At 44.2% G+C, this 19,285-nt stretch overlaps 1 protein-coding gene across 2 annotated transcripts in view; it reads right to left on the minus strand.

Moving 5' to 3' along the window:
• The window catches only part of LOC311017194 (alpha-1,3-mannosyl-glycoprotein 4-beta-N-acetylglucosaminyltransferase C-like), a 32,849-nt gene extending 13,980 nt beyond the window's left edge, over positions 1 to 18,869 (minus strand). Inside the window, exons 1-4 of one of the 2 annotated variants that reach the window (XM_084015404.1) lie at positions 18,781 to 18,869; positions 15,663 to 15,737; positions 2,875 to 2,967; positions 1,320 to 1,470 (exon numbers count right to left, since the gene is read on the minus strand). In XM_084015404.1, coding sequence (XP_083871530.1) covers positions 1,320 to 1,470; positions 2,875 to 2,964 — 241 coding nt within the window. In that variant the 5' untranslated portion in view covers positions 2,965 to 2,967; positions 15,663 to 15,737; positions 18,781 to 18,869. Of the gene's footprint in view, positions 1 to 1,319; positions 1,471 to 2,874; positions 2,995 to 15,662; positions 15,738 to 18,780 lie in introns of those variants that run through there. The other variant, XM_084015405.1, reaches the window with a different exon arrangement.
• Positions 18,870 to 19,285: the final 416 nt, after the last annotated feature.

Genomic DNA, 19,285 nt, shown 5'->3' on the forward strand with positions numbered 1-19,285 from the left:
TCCAGCGTTCAATGTCCAGTGTTCAGCGTCATTGTGTTGTCCAACATGAAGGGGAGGACATGTCATGTTGAGGCCAACAACCACAGAGTCATCAGTGAACTTCTGAAGGTAGCAGTGTGAGTCTGCAGTGGTGGGGGTGAAAAGGAAGGGAGCCAGGACAGTTCCCTGTGGGGCCACCATGCTGCAGACAACCGTGTTGGACTGACAGTCCTTACTCCTCACATAGTGTGGTCGGTTGGTGAGGTAGTCTAGGACCCAGGCAGCAAGGTGAAGGTCCACTCCAGCATGTCCCAGCTTGTCCCTCAGCAGTGTGGGCTGGATGATGTTGAAAGCACTAGAAAAATCATTGAAGATGATCCTCACAGTGCTACCAGCTGTTTCCAGGTTGGAGAGGGATCTCAAAACCTGATGTGAAACCAAATTTTTGCAACAAATATGTAAATATGTATGTAAAAAGCACATTAGAGTCAGTGTGCAAGGCACATTTTCTCATTTGGCGGAGGAAAAAAACAGTGAAAAGATTATCCTGTTAATTTCTCTGCATGAGAAATACTAGGTGTGGCGTGTGAGCATGTGAACAGAATGAAAATCATGTGCAGGGCTCTCAAGCACACATTTTCGACCTGAGAAATGAACAAGAATACGCCACCAAGTTGGACCACCAATTTTTCATTCAACTGTGACAGCGTGGTCGGATTTCTCTCTCACCCCGACTGCAGTACGTCCTCGATCCCAAACTGCTCGGCGATCGCTCACCACAATACCCCCCCGCCGCCTTTTTTTTCTCATACACGTATTATCATGACCAGCAGATGGCGACTGTGAATTCTTCTTCTCCAGGCTAAAGGCGTGCACTCAGCGGCGTCAGGTCTGCCCCCGCCCCTCTCCATGATGCACATTGCACGTAGCAGCCAGACTTTCTTTACGGTGAACAGCAGCGATGATTAATGAATGTTTTGTTTTTTCCACTGAGTGGAAAAAATTAAGCCCGAGGTCCGACCCGACCCGAGTCACTTGCTTATATTTTCGACCCGAACCCGCGGGTCCCGACGGGTTTGTCGGGCCGACCCGACCCGTTGAGAACTCTACTACATGCTGCACTGGGTTTTAAAAAAGGCGTAAAAATGCATCAACATAATAAAGATTGTAATGTGGAGGCATGCAATTTCTCAATTTACATTTTTTGAAACATCAAAACTATAATAGAAGAGCAGATGTGAAAGGACCATAGCAGTCTAGTTTTGACCCCCTTTAAAGGACCATCTTCAGTTAAATGATAGAAATCAAAGCACTGTGGCATCAGTTCAACCTCCACTCACTCTGATGGGTGGATGGCACTCCAGCCAGCAGCTGGTAGGACACATTGAGATGCAGGTAACCTCCCCGTTCCAGCCACGACTCCTCCCTCTCGGACCTGTCTACTGGCCTACTCAGCTCAGTGGGCATCGGTTCGTGTGACCATGCCCGACCCTGCAAATCAAATACATCTATTGGTGGACTAGAAAAGATGACATCACTGGAGAGCAGAAAACAATGGGGCTGTTTCAGTCCAAATGCTAAAATTTTAGTATATATTAGGGTTGGGCAGTATGAGTAAAATCTTATATCACGGTATGAATAATTTCATATCACGGTAACGGTATATATCACGGTATGGTTTTTCCCCCTTGTAAATTCAATTAATGGCTTAAAAATAACCATACTGTCGCATTTGATCATTTTCCTCTTTTATTTTAATTGTGTGTGCAAATGTAAACACAGAGCTCCATCTTAATAACAAATACAAATAACAAATGAGAAAAAGTATGCGTCATGATGGCCTCCGTTATCTCCCTCCATCGATGTGATGTATTGTAATGCCTTTATGCCTCGCATGTTTTAACTTTAAGTGGTGGAAGAGGTTACCGGTGTTTCCACCTGCAGCAGCAACAGTCGCGCGACACTCTTTGCAGAGTATCGCTTTTTGGTCGTTGTCGGATTTTCTAAATCCGAAAAAGTTCCACACAACAGACGTAGCGCCCTTTTTCAGAACGAGTTCCTCCTCTTCATCATGGGTGGGTCGCGCTGCCTCCGTTTCCCCGTGACGTTCACTCTCCGCCTCCGCCATGAATGTTATTACTCAGGTAAAGCTGTTTCTTCTTCGTCGTGCTCATGCAACCACGCAAGCAGTCTGCTGCAATGCCTGCAGTGCCCCGTGTGTCGAGGCTGTGTAATTACAGTGACTCAGAGCGATGCCGCAGACATCTGCGCTTTCTCCAGTATAAACGGTATTGCAAAATCTCTACTGGTAGACACTTTTATACCGTCATACGGTATAATACCATCATACCGCCCAACCCTAGTATATATATATATATATATATACATATACACATATAAAATATGTGAACATCGAGTAGATTTGTGTGCGTTTGTGTGGGTGTGAGTTTGTGTCAATACAAAAGAAAAAGTGAAAAACAAGTTAGATTAAGTAATAAAAAAAGAATGCTCTAAATGCTCTAAATGAGCTAGAGCTGCTGTAACAAGATGCCACTACATGCTGCACTGGAAGTAGATTACAGTGAAGGTACAACTATTTACAGATAAAGTGCAACAGTAATATGGACAAGAAGTCCAAAAGATTTTAAAAAGGTGTAAAAATGCATCAACATGCTGAGAAAATATGAAGAGATATATAGTAATATAAGGGCCCCCCTAGATTCCTTGAAAAGCCCCGTCAGTCCAAATGCTAAAATTTGAGTATATGTGAACATAGAATTGACTAGATTTTTGTGAGTTTGTGTGGGTGTGAGTTTGTGTATGTGTTTGTGAGTTTGTGTGGGTGTGACTTTGTGCGAGTTTTGTGAGTGTGGGTTTGTGTAAGTGTGAACTCACAGGCATGAGGGAGTTGGACTGGCACATGAAGTACAATCCTCCAATGAGAAGCAGCACCGCCAAAGCATCCTTCCTTGAATACCGTCGCATTTCCTATTACATATCGATGGGCAGACAGGCGCGCACGCACACACACACACACACACACACACTCCATTTAATGGCATGCAACAGTCAGCACAACAGTAAATAATTCAGTTGATAGTGAATGCTTGAGAAGGCCAATAGATAGCAAGCCTAATCAAGCCTAATCAAATGCAAGTGTTCTTAAAGGGCCAGACTACACATCATCATCCATCAACAACATCAGCCAACTAGTTTACATAAACCTCCACCATAAGGTTCACCTAAGTTGCTTTGTTTTTTAGATGGTTTATTTCTGTTTTGGCCAGATTCAATACATTTCTGTTCCAGAATGTTCCTGAAAATGTTCATCCAGGTTCGTTGCAGCTCACCACCTTCTAGCTCAAACTCAGTTCTTGTAAGGAACTATTTTTCAAGGCGTAATAAGATTGAGCCCAACGGCTCTCTTGGATCTGTTGTGATTGACAGCTTATAAACCAAATTATAAAGGAGGTCAATGATTTGCTAAATGTTAGACCTCAGACTGTGTGAGCTTCAGGCTCGTATTGATACGACTCAACAGTCTTCATAAATGAAAGATGTCCAACTTCTCCCAGTACGTTTTCCTCATATTCATACTGGGAGTGTTGGGAAGTTGTTCGCTGACCAGTATCTTATTCTCTACAATGAATTGTGGATCATAAACCAACGTTGATCATATCTCATACAAGCGAGTTTATCTCACCACTTCCTGGTTACAACGTCCAATTAGAGACTGCTGACCAATGGGAAGCAGCTGAGGAAACATGTGAAGTAAAAAGAGAGTGTACTTGTTATTGAGGTTGGCGTACGCAGGAATCAATGTACAGAAGAACATCCTGTGGGCTCACCACCCGCGGGAGGAACCGCTGGGGTAGGATGCGCTGCCATATGGGTGGCAGTGAAAGCCAGGGACCTCGACGTACTAGACCCGGGCAGCAGAGGCTGGCTCTGGGGACGAGGAATGTCACCTCTCTGTGGGGGAAGGAGCCGGAGCGTTACCAGTTAGATCTGGTGGGCCTAACCTCTACGCATAGCCACGGTTCTGGAACTGTACTCCTGGATAGGGCTGACCAAGCTGCGAGGTGCCGGGCAGGTGTGGTGATACTCACAAATCTCTGTGTAGGAGTTTACACAGCGGCACTCAGGAGGAGGAGTTCTTGATTTACCGGTCAACCTTCGTTCCTACCCTCATCATGACGGATAGGTCATAACCGAAAGAACTAGATTGCGGGTACAAGCGGCAAAATGAGTTTCCTTAGGATGGTGGCTGGTGTCTCCCAGAAGTCTATCCGGAGTAGAGTCGCTGCTCCTTTGCGTCAAAAGGAGACAGCTAAGATGGTTCGGGCATCTGGTAATGATGCCCCTGGCGCCTCCCTAGGGAGGTGTTTCAGGTGCGACCAGTTGGGAGGAGGCCACAGGGAAGACCCAGGACTAGGTGGAGAGATTATATCTCCACACTGGCCTGGCCCTCCACACTGGCCTGGGAACGCCTCGGGATCCCCCAGTCAGAGTTGACTGATGTGGCCCGGGAAAGAGAAGTTTGGGGTCCCCTGCTAAAGTTGCTGCCCCTGCGACCTGATAAGCAGTTGAAGATGGATGAGTACGCCGGAACGAGACTCTCTGTAACTTGATATTAGCGGCTAGCTCTGCCCGTCAGAACCCGACTGGGATGGTCCTTTAACGGGGGTCAGAACTCGACTGGGATGGTCTTTTAAAGGGGGTCAGATCTAGACTGGGATGGTCCTTTTAAAGGGGGTCGGAACTTGACCGGGATGGTCCTTTAAGCAGAACTTACTAAACTTAACGGAAAAATTAGATGGCTGATGTCCAATAGACCAAAAAGAACAATGCCAAGGCAGACAGCATGAATGTAAATATTCTGCAAAGGGTCAGGATTAGAGAGGCTAAAAAGAGACTGCTGGTAGCAATCGCAAGCGCAAACAACGTGGCAAGATTGTGACCATCTTACTACATCAGGATGATGTCTCAACCGTCATAAATGGCAAGGCTGGAGAGATTTGTCGCAAGGGACAAATCTACCGAAAAAGAGCACTCACAGACACCTTGGCAAACTTCCATCGACAATTCCTTACTGAACATTCTGAGCAAACTGTGTCCAAAGCTCAGTTTTTTAGATTGAGGCCATTTTGGATTGTTAGGCCTAAAGTTACAGACAGAGAGATGTGTGCTTGTAAAATGCACAAGAACATTAACCTAAAAGTTAAAAGGCTGCAACAACTGGGAATCATTGAAACATCAAGCCCAGAGGATCTTGTGCAGTCAAGTGTGTGTGAAACATGTCCGGCATGTATGACAGATGTCGACAATGAAATGAACCTTGACCACATCTTTAGATCTTCTCAGCAGGGGAACATCTGCATCTTGCATCATCTAGCAAGAGTGGATCACAAGGTCTGTGACCAGCCTAAAGCTTCAGTCTCAACTTCCACCCACCATGCCACCTGTTCGGCAGACAGCATGAATGTTGTGAATACAGGAACGCAGAGAGGCAGAAAACATCAGCCCTGGTGAAATACACAAACCAATATGGCACACTCCTGTTGGCCTGGAACACCAACAGTGAGAGAGATCTTGCATGAGGAGTATGAAGCATTTGCATATGATGAGAATATTGGCATTATACCGACACTGTACATGCACATCACACTCAGGGTGCAGTCGAATAGTCTTTTTTGCTTAGGAAGGTTCCTAACTGAAGAAGTGACCCGGAAGTAAACAAGTGGCCGCCATGATAAGAGCTGTTCAAATTCTCTAAATGCATAGGAAAGGAGCTCCAATGCTTCCTTTCAGAGCTCCTTTAGCATAGGATGCAACGGACCTTCCTATGCGATAGGAAAGGAGATTACGTCGACCCACAATTCTTTACGAGAGCAACATTTAAAGTGCCGCACACCTTGGCCGTTAATGAAAACAAACGATATGTGCATTTACATATTTAACAATGACATATAGTAATTGGAATAGTGATAATAAATGTGTGTGGACAGTGATAATAATTGAATGTTTTTTTTAATTTTATTTCAATCATGTTACAAATGTTTGACAAAAACGAAACTAAAACCACAAATGAAAAGTAAATAAAACAACGGTCAAACAGAAAGGAGGAGCTGCTGGACCTGAAGCCGGTCAGTGAACCAGCTGTTTATAAAACCAACATGTGGAGAAGTGGACGATGCGCTTTTTGTAGTCCATTATTGTAGTTTCTCCAGTGCAGACGCACGTCAATCGCCGGTGTCGATCATCAGCTGTCAATCATCAGCGGCCGCGTTATAATGACGTATCTTAGTGAAAGTCCGGTCGGATTCTCTGAGCACCGCGGTCGACTATTCCTAAGTCCTTTTGCGTTCTCCTATCGCCTTTCCTTAACCCTGTGACATTTCCCCCAGAGGTCAAGGAATAGGAGATAGGAATAGGAGTTAGGACCTTATTTTTTGACTATTCGACTGCATCCTCAGTCTTCCCGCTCCTATCCAGTAGACGTATGTCCATACCTAAGCCGCTCCGTGCAGAGGTGAAGGAGTATCTCCAGAACAAAGGTTTAATCACTCCCTCTCGATCACCATATTCCTCTCCTGTGGTGTGCATGAGAAAGAAGGATGGAAGTCTTCGCCTGTGTTGTGACTACAGGGATTCGAACAATAAATCAGCCAACCACCAAGGGGTTCTGGATCCAGAAAGTCGCCCACTAACTGCCTTCATTACTCTGTGGGGTCTCTATCAGTGGACAAGGATTCCCTTTGGCCTTAGCTCTGCCCCTGCTGAGTTCCAGAGGAGCAGGAGGAATGCTTGTCAGTGTGGTCAGTGGAGAGGGCTATACTATACAACTACATTTTGTCTGGAGATACAAAGGAAGCTGCTTTGTATCTTGTTGGTAAGTAAGAAACTAATTGTAGATTTGGGTTTAGGCATTCTGTGAGTAGAGCTAGTTGTAACATTTAGTCTTGTCTAGATAGCTTGTTTAAATTCTTGTGAAGCTGATCTTACTGAGTGGGCAATGACCTAGTTTCAGTCAGCTCAGCTGTAGTCATTAGACTTGATTGGAGGGAGGGGCTAAATCTGCATGAGGAAACCATCTCAGCGTATGCCTCCCTGCAGACTCTCCACTTCCTGGCCCTTACGGAGACCTGAGCTGCGTTTCAATAACGGTTTGAGTCGCCCTCGCTCACTCGCCCTCAGCCCTTGCTATGACGTCACACGGAGGCCCCTTGGAGGGCGGAGGGAAAGAGGGCGGAGGGAGAGTGAAAGGGGTAAATGGAACACACCTGCCCTCGTTCACTAACAGCCCAGACAATCATGGATCAACCACACGTTGTTGGAGTAGCGCTATACTGCCTATTCCAAATTACACAAAATATGTGGAGACTCATTTCATTGAGACGAAGACGTATTCTGCGCTTGATGGCAATATGGCGGCTTATATACTTACACTTGTAAACATGGGGCTCTGCCATAACTCTGCAACAGACAGTCTAATTGCATAATTTAAGGAAATGAATTAAATTTAATTCATTTTCTACTTTCTTCTTTCTTCTTCTTCCTTGGTGGTGAATAGACAGCAGATAATGGTGTTTGAGGTTCATTATCGCCACCGCATGGACATATTTTTCGTGCACCACTGCAATGCATTGTGGGTGATATACAGCTCTGAAGTGACTATCGTTGTTCACTCGATAACTCAGCCCTCAAGGGTCGATCTCACACAGTTCACTTCAGCTGTTCAGGGAATTGGAACAGCCCTTAAGATGGCGGCGGGGATTCCCCCGAGGGCAAGTGCTGAGGGCAAGTGAGCGAGGGCGACTCAAACTGTTATTGAAACGCAGCCCTGGATCACCCCAGAAAACACTGCCACTCCAGCTGCCCTCTCACCTGCCTACTCATTTTCACACTCCCCAAGACGAACAGGTTGAGGAGGAGGAACTGGGCTCCTCATCTCACCCAGGTGGTCCTACCAGGTCCTTCCTCTGGACGACCTACCCTGATCTTCACTTGAATTCCAGGCCGTCTCTGTCACCCTTCCTTTCAAGCTCAACATCATAGTTATCTATCACCCACCCGGTCCTCTCCGTGACATTTTAGATGGGATGGATGCCCTCTTAAGCTGCTCCCCTGATGATGGCACACCACTCGTTGTCCTGGGTGACTTCAACATCCACCCGTAAAGCTGAACTCATCTGAATTCATTGACTTCTTCTTCACATTTGACCCCACACTCTCCCCCTCTCCACCCACTCACCGGGCTGGGAACCAACTTGACCTTGTCTTCACAAGATCCTGTGGCATCTCCGCATTATCTGTCACCCCGCTCACCGTGTCAGGCATTCTGTGAGTAGAGTAGCCACTTTGTGACTTTCTCCTTCCCCTTTTAGTGTGGCAGGTTTTACACACCGCGTAAGTATTATCTAGTTTCCCATTGACTTCGTAGAATCTGGAATGTGTCCAGATGTCCGCTTTCCAAGCTTTGGGTGCGTTTTATAATTATCCGTCTATCGCGGTCATCTCCCTCCACCTCAGCCATCTTGATTATTTAGTGTTGTTGTTATGCTAGCTAGTGCTGCAGCTTAGCATGTAGCTACAGGCTTCCCATGTCATTGCAACGTTGCTCCTGAAATGCCCCCTGAAGTAATTGAAACTTCACAACTTTATTGTCCACTCGAGGCCAGAAAATAAACAGTGACATAATCGATTATGGCACGTTGCCGCATCAATGCTGAATCGTGCATGTCCCACATTGCGATGCATCGCTGAATAGATTATTGTTGACACCACTAGTACACGGTACTCCAGTCCTCATCACAAACACCTGGTTGTGAAACCCACTTACGCATCAAGACACCTTTATCAATGAAAAATGATTGCCTCCCCCCACACTTGCCAGCATTGTTCTCAGCTGCAGCAAAACATTTTGCGAGGGATGGATCACCTTCCTGAGCACTAATCAGTGCTGGCAAACTACACTGCATGAAAAGTCGGATTTTCGTCCCTGTAAACGCCCGAAAATCTCCCTAATTTTCGGGAGTTAACGACAATTTACAGGCTGCGAACGCCGCGTTCGTCTGTGCCGAAAATTGTCGGAAACGAACCACAGCGAAGGCTCTAATTAGCATATGAATAGCAGCGAAACCGCGCCTGGCCAGAGATGGCTTGAATATCCTCACTCAGGATTGGATGAAACCACTAGTTTTAAACAAGTATAATCGCTCGTGATTGGTTGGCAGATCTGGTCATTATAAATGTAAAGCCAACCCACGTTGGCAGATCTGTCACTATTGGTCAACCTGATGAGTCATTATAAATGTAAACCCCACCCCCGTTGGCAGATGTGTTACTATTGGTCACACTGGGTCTTTTAAACAAGAATAATCACTAGTGATTGGTTAGCAGATCTATCACTATATATATATATATATATATATATATATACACACATATATATATATATATACATATATGTTTATATATATATATATATATGTATATTTATACATATATATACACACATATATTTATTTTTATTTATTTATATATTTATAAATATAAATATGAATGAATTTATTGAGGAAAGGAAAAATTGCCAGGAGGAAGTATTCAAAGAAAGAGCTTTATTGACAACACAACACACAACTGTACAAATTTGCCCACACAACAAACAAATGAACTGGCGATATTCCGTCCGAATTTGGTCAATTTTACAGCCGCCTGCGGTGCGTGGCCCTGTACTTGGGAGTCTTCTCTAATCGCGACTGTAGAGTCGCACAGAGCTCGGTGAGCTCCTGGCTACGAGAGGATGGAGGTCGCACAATCCAATGCCGTCACTATCAGCGTCATAGAAATCCGGACTTGCGGACAAAGCTCCGAGCAATTAACAGCTCACAGCTTCGTTATGAGGCGAGGTTCGTCTGTGAAAACAAAATGAACAGTTAAGATCGGTATCTACTGTTAACGCATCTATTTCCTTATACAGCAGAATGAAAGCATATTCTTTAAATCGTACTCTTGCTCCGGTTCGTAGCACCTACAATTCGTCTCCGAGTTGTGAAGACGGCGTACTGCTTCCTGTAAAAGACCAACAACATACACTTAACAAAGCAACTTAACGTTACACTGGTTCCTCTCTCTTGTTCTTTTACAAGGCTACTATGCTACTTTTAGCTTGGACTATTAGCTTTTAAGCTACTTTTAGCTTGGGCTTGCTTTGCTAATTTTAGCTTAGCTAGCAGTCACCGAACATATTCTTACCGCAATCATCCTGAGAGTCTCCAGCAGTCCTGGATATAAGAATTATAACATATAAACCACATTTTCTTAAGTGAAGCCTCTCAGAGCAGCATCCCTCCTGCCGGTGAACGTGAACGTCTCCTCATCGTTCCCCCCACTGAATGAGGCGCCCGGTGTCTGCATCCGTCCCTTTAACGGACAACGGTGCACGGCGTTATTAATCACCGTTAGTAAATATATAACCACGGTTTAACATAAGCACTATATTATTAGTTAACGTCGGTAAAAACGGCACATTTTCCGCTTCGCTTGTGCTCGCTAACCTCTATGGTAAATTAGCGTCAGTAGGCTAGCCGGCTGGCAGGACCTTCGATTCGTAACGTTAACGTACAATGCCAACAACAATAAAGTAACGTTCATTATCAATACGATTTAAAAGTCAGCTGGAAACATAAAAGTCATGTTACAGTATACTTACATGTGTACTCGGTTTGTGTCAGGCTGTCGCCAGAATCACCGCAGTCGTCCGCCATTATCCAAAACTTGTGAAGTCAGACGAGCCGCAATGCATTTTGGGAAGTTGAGTAGATTTAGCAAGGTCCGCTGTACTCAGAAATTCTTGCCAATGCAGTATATCCGGGCATTTCTCGCGTGCACAAATTCACATACTATTGTATGTGAACGCACTACGTACTCAAATTTACGTCACAATTAAGTACGAGTAGGACGTTAGTATGGCATTTCGAACACAGCCGAGATCTATGATCTATGAACCCATCCTTGACCCTCTAGCAGAACTACGACCAGCCATTATAAAGCAGTTTATAGTTGTTAATGTTGTGTCAAAAGGTACTGCATTTAAACATGTTATTGCGCAAGTTTCCTGGCTTCATCCCCATCCGGACAGACATTTTTATGGAAAGCCAATAGAAGTTTGCAGCTTGCAGGGAACAGACACGTCATACCCAGCATAATTTCTGCCTGTTGAGCGCATTGCTGGGAGATGTGTGGTTAACACATCCACTGTGCATTTAAGCAAGACCAAAGAAAGGGTCACTGTAGTCATGCCACTATGCACAGTGGTTGAGCTCTAGGAGACTGTGATGTTGTTTGCATGAATGTACATTTTACCTTTGTGGCAAAGCCTGATTAAAAGTAATTGTTGAAGCAAATTGTTTTGTGTATCTTTGAATGAAGATGAAATGAAGTTATATCTTTGAATGAAGATTAAATTAAGTTAACACCTTTCAGAAAAATGTCACCTGGGGGAAAACTCCCCCTGCTACCCTGATTTGCATTTGTATAGCTCACAGCATTTTCATTTACATGTTAAAGCCTCCCCTAGGATTACGGGGAGGGGGGTCATGGGGGGACAACTGCCAAGCAAGGCCCACGTCAATTCCCGGCAATTTACGTCAGTTTTCGGTGTTTCCTGCAAATTGCCGTTTGCAGTCGTAAACCTGAACTTCCACGGCAATTTACAGGGCCGCTAACTGACGAAAATCCCACTTTTCATGCAGTGCTAGTAACTAGTAACATTAGCTCGCGCACAGTTCTTGGCAGTGTTGGTCATCTTACTTAAAAAGTAATTAGTCACAGTTACAAATTACTTCTCCTAAAAATTAATTGAGTTAGTAACTCAGTAAGCACATTGTACAAGTCTCCACTGTCAGTGATTGACCTGGAGAGTTTTCTTCCACACACAAAAAAAACGGTCCGTCGTACGTAGCTCAGGTGCTCAGACTTCTGCATGTTCTCCCCCCGGGTGTGCCAGCCCACTGGGAACTTATGCCGAGCCCGCGCCACAGATCTGCGACAGCAACACCTCTCTGCTCAACAACCTCAACAGCCTCTTTGCACGGTTTGAAGCACAAAACAACACACACCCGGAAAAGACTCCAACCACCCCCCACAACAGGCTCTCTGTCTGTCTGCTGCCAGCGTGAAGAGGATACTTTCCACTATCAACACCTGCATGCAACAGGTCCAGAGAACATTCCTGGTCGTGTGCCGAAGGACTGTGCAGAGGAGCTCAAGGATGTCTTCACGGATGTCTTTAACACTTCTCTGAGACAGGCTGTTGTCCCATCAAGCTTCAAGACCACCATCATCATATCTGTACCAAAGAAACCTGCCCCATCCTGCTTCAATGACAATCGCCCTATGGCACTGACCCCCATCATTATGAAGTGTTTTGAACGGCTAGTCCTCTGCTGACTAACTCAACTAACCGGCATCAGCTTCCATAGTTATGCTGACGATACGCAACTGTACATTGCCGTGTCTCCTGATGACACAGGGCCAATTGACGCCCTTTTTAACTGTATTTTAGACATTAAGTCATGGATGGCAGAGAATTTCCTACAGCTCAACCAGGACAAGACTGAGGTTTTAGTTATAGGTCCTGAAGGCCAGAGAGAGAAACTTTTACCAAAACTACAAGATCTTAAACCAGCACAGTCAGTAAAAAATCTGGGCGTGATTTTTGACTCTGAGCTGAATTTTATTCCACATATCAAAAATATGACGAAAATAGGTTTTTATCATCTTAAGAACATAGCCAGAGTCCGCCCGTTTCTCTCTCAGGCCAGTACGGAGGTGCTGATGCATGCTTTTATCTCCTGTCGTTTAGATTATTGTAATGCCCTGCTCTCTGGTCTTCCCAAAAAGAGTATTTTAAATCTCCAACTATTACAGAACTCAGCCGCACGCGTGCTGACGAGGACCAGAGGGCGGGAGCACATTACACCAGTTTTAGCGTCGCTGCATTGGCTCCCCGTACGCTTCAGGATCGATTTTAAGGTTCTTTTACTAGTTTTTAAATGTCTTGACGGCCTTGCGCCCTCTTATTTAGCTGACCTGCTTTTACCATATCAACCCTCGCGGACCCTGAGGTCCTCTGGCACCGGCCTTTTATCCATACCAAAACCCAGAACTAAAACCCATGGTGAGGCGGCATTTAGCTACTATGGCCCCCACCTGTGGAACAGCCTGCCAGAGAGCCTCAGGACCACAAAGACAGTTGATATTTTTAAAGGAAGGTTAAAGACACACCTTTTTAATCAGGCTTTTAACTAGTATTTTAAATTCTTCTTAATGTTCTTATGTGATTTTATCTTATTTTATATTTTTTTTGCTTCTATCTTGTTTTTAGATGATATTGATCTTAAATCGGGCTGCACGGTGGTGTAGTGGGTAGCACTCTCGCCTCACAGCAAGAGGGTCCTGGGTTCGATTCCTGGGTCGGCCCGGGTTCCTTCTGTGTGGAGTTTGCATGTTCTCCCCGTGTAAGCGTGGGTTCTCTCCGGGTTCTCCGGCTTCCTCCCACAGTCCAAAGACATGCAGGATGGGGATAGGTTCATTGGTGACTCTAAATTGCCCGTAGGTGTGAATGTGAGCGTGAATGGTTGTTTGTCTCTACATGTCTCCCTGTGATAGACTGGCGTCCTGTCCAGGGTGTACCCTGCCTTCGCCCAATGACAGCTGGGATCGGCTCCAGCCCCCCCGTGACCCTAAAATACAGGATAAGCGGTAGAAAATGGATGGATGGATGATCTTAAATCATTTTAGTTGTTTTACTTATCATTGGTATTGTTTTATGTTATTATCTTTATTATCTTTTATTAAGCTGGTCACTTATTTTTTCATGTGTTTTAGTTTTTAGCTTTAATTCCAGTGTTTCCTCAGGGGGGTCTTCCACACTGGGAGCTGTGTCTGGGCTGCTGCTGGGGGTGCTTTCCCTGGGTCCCTTCGGCTCGGCTGACTGTTGTCTGTCGGTGTCGGGGGGCCTGGGCACTGGTGCCCCTGTGGCACAGCCTGCGACTCCTCCCAGTGTGGATGGCCCCAAAGATAGCGTTTCCTCAATCATCAGTGTCATGCCATGTCTCCCTATTGTCAGAAGTGAGAGTGTGCAGGTGTGTGTGTGCGTGTGTGTGTGCGTGTGCAGTATGGAGGGTGGGAGGGAGGGGCTTTATTTGTAATTGTTTTTTCTTTTTTTTTCTTTTTGATGTGTGTAAAGCACTTTGTGTTACATGTTTTTGTATGAAAAGTGCTCTATAAACAGAGGTGGGTAGAGTACCAAAAATTGTACTCAAGTAAGAGTACTGTTACTTTAGAATAATATGACTCAAGTAAAAGTAAAAAGTATTGTCACCCTGTGTTACTTGAGTAAGAGTAAAAAGTAATGGGTGAAAAAACTACTCAAGTACAGAGTAACTGCCGAGTAACCTCCTTTATTAATCAGGTCAAATAATGTCAAATAATGCACGGAGAATTCCCTTAGACAACTGAAACAGTTTATAATAAACAATAATAAATAAATAACTCCACTTGTTTCGGGAGACACAAATGGCAACGCATAATGTAGCTGGTTTTTTTTTTTGCCTGGAGTGTGAACATTTCTTTTATGTGGGGCCAGGGGTGTTGTGCCTCCTCCTCTTCGGCTTCTTCGGAATTGCATGCCGTCTCCATCGTTTTGTTTCTGCGCTCTTTTCCGCCTGTTTGCCGCGGGGAATGTGTGTGCGGTCATGTGATGGCTTAGGCTCTGCCTGATTGGTGAAACGGAGTTAGACGTCGCTAGTGGCTACATTTGATTGGTGAGATGCAGTCATGTGATAGTCACAGAGCCTCTGGGAAGTCCCGACCTTAAATCATTGCTCTGGTCCCCACATAAACAAAACAGACCATGCAGCAGACGGATCGATAAAAAAAAAAAGTAGCGAGCATAATCAGCCCAATGTAACGGAGTAAAAGTACCGCTCCTTCTTCACAAATTTACTTAAGTAAAAGTAAAAGGTATGCTGCTTTGAAACTACTCATAGAAGTACAATTTTTCCAAAAAGTTACTCAAGTAAATGTAACGGAGTAAATGTAGCGCGTTACTACCCACCTCTGTCTATAAATAAAGTGAAGTTGAAGTTGAAGTTAACCACCTCAGACAGGCTCAGCGGGGTTTATAGGTGCTGCATTATCAACTCACTTGCTTTAGATTATGTTCCAGTTGATGGGCTGTCTGGAAGTTGTAAAGTAGCAGCAGCGTATGTTAGGGTCGGGCCGTTATCCGGTTTCACCGGTTCGGTTTGTTATACGGGCGTAACAGACCTGTTTGAAAATGTTTAAACCCGTCAAAGCCTAGTGTATGTTGTGCTTGTTGTTCCTTCACCCTCAGGCATATCCAAGCATACATACTAATATAGTTATCATTTAATAAAGATAAACAGTGATTCATAGATTGCCACAGATCAGGGAATAAACACAAGTGAAAAAAGGTAAAGAATCTATGTTTAAAATTATTTGTTGATGGGAATAAGTTAATATAGCTTTGATGTGTATCAACTTCAATAAGATGGTTGCAGTTTAATATGAATTAAACTGCAACCTGTTCGTAATTTATTTAAATGACTAACAGGTTGGCTATTTAGCTGTAACATACAATTGACAGGACTAACCTGCTGCAGGCTGTGTATCACTGGACGTAGCTGGAGAGCTGGATTTGGTGGTGCTGGATGTTTCTTGACCTGCAGCTGTATTCAAACAAACACCTCTGCATTAATTCCTTTGTGTCATTCTACTTCATATAAAGTAGCACTGCACAAATAAACTTTATTTAATTTGACTTAGACGTACATGTGTTTGTAATAAGGTGTAACTGTGACATTCAATCATTCAATGACAATATAGCAGTGTATTAGGGCTGTAACGACACACGTATCGAAACTGAAATCGCGACACTCTGATCCACGAACCTGTCTCGCGGTGTGAGAAGGCAGAATCACGACACAACTTCCAGCTATCAAGGTACGTTTCCACAGGCAGCGGTGTTTCCCCGCGTCCCCATTCATTGTCTATGTGAAAAGCCGTGCAATGCATTCTGGTAGCGTCGTGGCGAATGTCGAGAGACGGCGCGCGAGTTGGCCGCTCCTCATTTGCATAAAGTTGAAGTGAATCTACTTTATGCTAATCAGAGGCGCCGGGCTCGACTCGCCGCCTCGGGAACGCTCGCGAAAATCTTCTAAACTGAATGTTGTTGATCTAAAATAAAGACAGATTCAGCAACTGCATAGCTTATTTCTCGCTTAAAATGTTTTCAGAAACACCTTTCGGTGAACTATTTTCGTAAAATAAGAGAAAGTTTCCAAACGAGCCGCCATGTTGGTCTGCGTGAACTCCGGAGCAGACAGGACAGCTGTGAAAGCGATCGTCCAATCAGGTGCAGCCATGAAGTGTACGCGTGATTGTTTGAAGTAGAGCGCCTGTCAATCAGGGCTCAAAAGATTACACGGGCAATTGCAACATTCATGGCTCTGGACATGCGCCCCTTTTCGGCGGTGGAAAATCATGGGTTCAAGTTTTTTTGCTCATGTTATTGAGACCTTACTTGAGACCATAATACTGTTCTTAATCTTAAGTGTTCAGTCTGTCCAGTTTATAAAGATTTTAAAATGTTCTATTTTCATAGTATTTTATTTGTATGTTATATTTTATATTTATAACCATACTTGAGACGATAATATTGTTCTTAATCTTTAGAAAGGTTTTCAACTGTTCTATTCTTCTAGTGTTCCAAGTTATTGAAATGTTACATAAATAAAATGTTTAATTAAAAAAAAAAATGTCTCTTCTTATCACCCCCCCCCCCCCCACTAACCAAAAAATCGAGGTTTGTATCGAACCGTGGGTCAAAAATCGTGATACAAACCGAATCGTGAGTTTGGTGTATCGTTATAGCCCTACAGTGTATTATCGATGACAGAGATGAACTTGCATGCTTCAGAGTGATGGATTTCATTCTGAAACCATTTGAGCGAATGTCCTTCCAACTGAGAGAGCATCAAACGGCAGCCTACCCATCATCCCCCACGTTCAGCACTTTATTCCACATCATGTTGCCAACTTGTGACAGTTCAAGTGGCACAATTTGTTTATCATTGTTTGAACCATGTTTTGTTGATAATGTTGTTACAGTAACCATAATTAATGAAATAATACTAGTTGCATATTTCACTTTATTGCAACAAGCCCTGCGATAGACTGGCTTCCTGTCCAGGGCCTGCCTGGACAGGACAGGACAGGACCCTGCCTGCCTTCGCCCAATGACAGCTGGGATCGGCTCCAGCCCCCCCGCGACCCTGAATACAGGATAAGCGGTAGACAATGGATGGATGGATGGATGGACTTTATTGCAACAGAGAATAGGTGTGTCTTCATGTTGTCACCACAAGAGGGCGCCCCCTGACATTCTGCGCCCTGGGCAATAGCCTATATATCATATGCCAGCATTACTCATTGCAGCTCAATTTGTGACTTGCATCAATGGTAAAATAATAGCAGGGCCCTATGCGTGTAATAAACGGGCACACAGCTTCATCCATCGTCTCTCTCTGTCTGTTTCACTGTAGGGCGGGTCTGAGACACACACACACACACACACACACACACACACACACACACACACACACACAGTGATCGATAGTCATGTCGAAGACGTTTATTATAACTTTTCTCTGAGTTTTGTCAACATAAGAATGAGTCGACCCACAACAATCCGTGTGGTTAGCAGCTACAAACAGAATCTCACATCATAAAATAAAGTAAATGTCTTAATTTGTATTCATCAACCACATAAAAGGAAAAAATGCTCTAAAATTGTTAAAATAATTAAATAAATAAAGGGGATTTCATAGGGCCCTAAATAATAGCTGGATGCATTACATGTACTGTAGGTTGATAACAAATAAGTAAGCAGATATTCTTAGTTAAGAACTTCCTAGTTTCTTAGATGGCTTTTGCAGTCGAGGTGGCTCTGCTGTGGACTTTGTCTTGTAAGTGTGGCTCTACTGGAAACAATAGTGAGGATCAGTGACCTATGCCAATAACCGGCCCTGATGTAGGCTACTCACTTCATTCTACTTAAGTCATCTATTTACACTCTATTGATTCTATTTATTCTACTCGATTTCCTCTTCACAAGTTTACCTTATTTACATGTCGGTCAACAGGCGGAAACTGAATTAATTCTAAGTCCATGAAGCGGGATCAGATGAGTCCAAGGCCTGGTCCAGGATTCTGGTTCACGTTTAAAACGATGTTAACGCGCATTCTGGGTTATGATTTATGCTAACTCCCGTCTCCAGGCTTCTTCATATTCCCAAATTAAAACGATGTTTACGGCACAGACTATTCTTAGTCAAACTAGCGCAACATGATCCCGGGACAGGTGCGTGTCGGAGCGGCGACGCCGCCTCCACTATATCCCAATATTAAGACCAGCATAGATCCTTTATGTCCATATGCACATAACCATGGATCAATAAGAATGTTCCGGGTTCCGTCAAACCGGGCTCGTGGGTTTTAAGGCACAGTCCGCAGAGAAACTGCGACCTTTGGAGCCGTTTTATTGTCGTCGCTTCGTGGATCTGCTTTTCACGGAAACTACCGTTAAAGTTCGTCTTTTCTTATTTACTTTTCAACCGTTATGCTTAGCAGCTGGAGACAGCATGCGACTGAAAAACCGAGTCATGATTCATAACGATAAAGAAACAGTTACATATGAAACGTCACTGTTACCGTAGAAAGTTCCGTGGTCCACTGTCGTGTAGTGGTTGCTAAGGTTCCAGGAACCGGGTCCAGCAGGCATCACGATGATGGATCAACTGCAGTGTTGTCGCGTCGTCGGCGGGTTCTCAACGCTGGGTGGGCGTGTTGTACTGGCCCTTTAGAGGTATTTCAACAGGAAAGGGCACTGGATTGGTATAATCTAGGGCACAGAGCAGGTAAAAAAATGGAGAGTGGAAAGGATAATTGCAATAGAGATCAATTCTATATTTTTTTACATAAACCATCCATAAATCATGTTAATAACAGTCTAGTTTCCAAATACAGGCATATTCAAAGATATTAGACATACAAACACATTACACTGGAAACAATACTATTCTATTGCCTGTAATCATGTAAATGTAATGTCCTGATTCCGATATAAACTGCAAACACTACAAGAAATGTTCAAGTTTCACAAATCTTTGTTCCCCTTTTTTTTTGCCCTTGTGCCTCCCTCGTGGTGGACTTTTTT

This window comes from Eutrigla gurnardus, assembly GCF_963514095.1.
Source record: "Eutrigla gurnardus genome assembly, chromosome: 8".
In the NCBI taxonomy this organism is placed as follows: domain Eukaryota; kingdom Metazoa; phylum Chordata; class Actinopteri; order Perciformes; family Triglidae; genus Eutrigla; species Eutrigla gurnardus.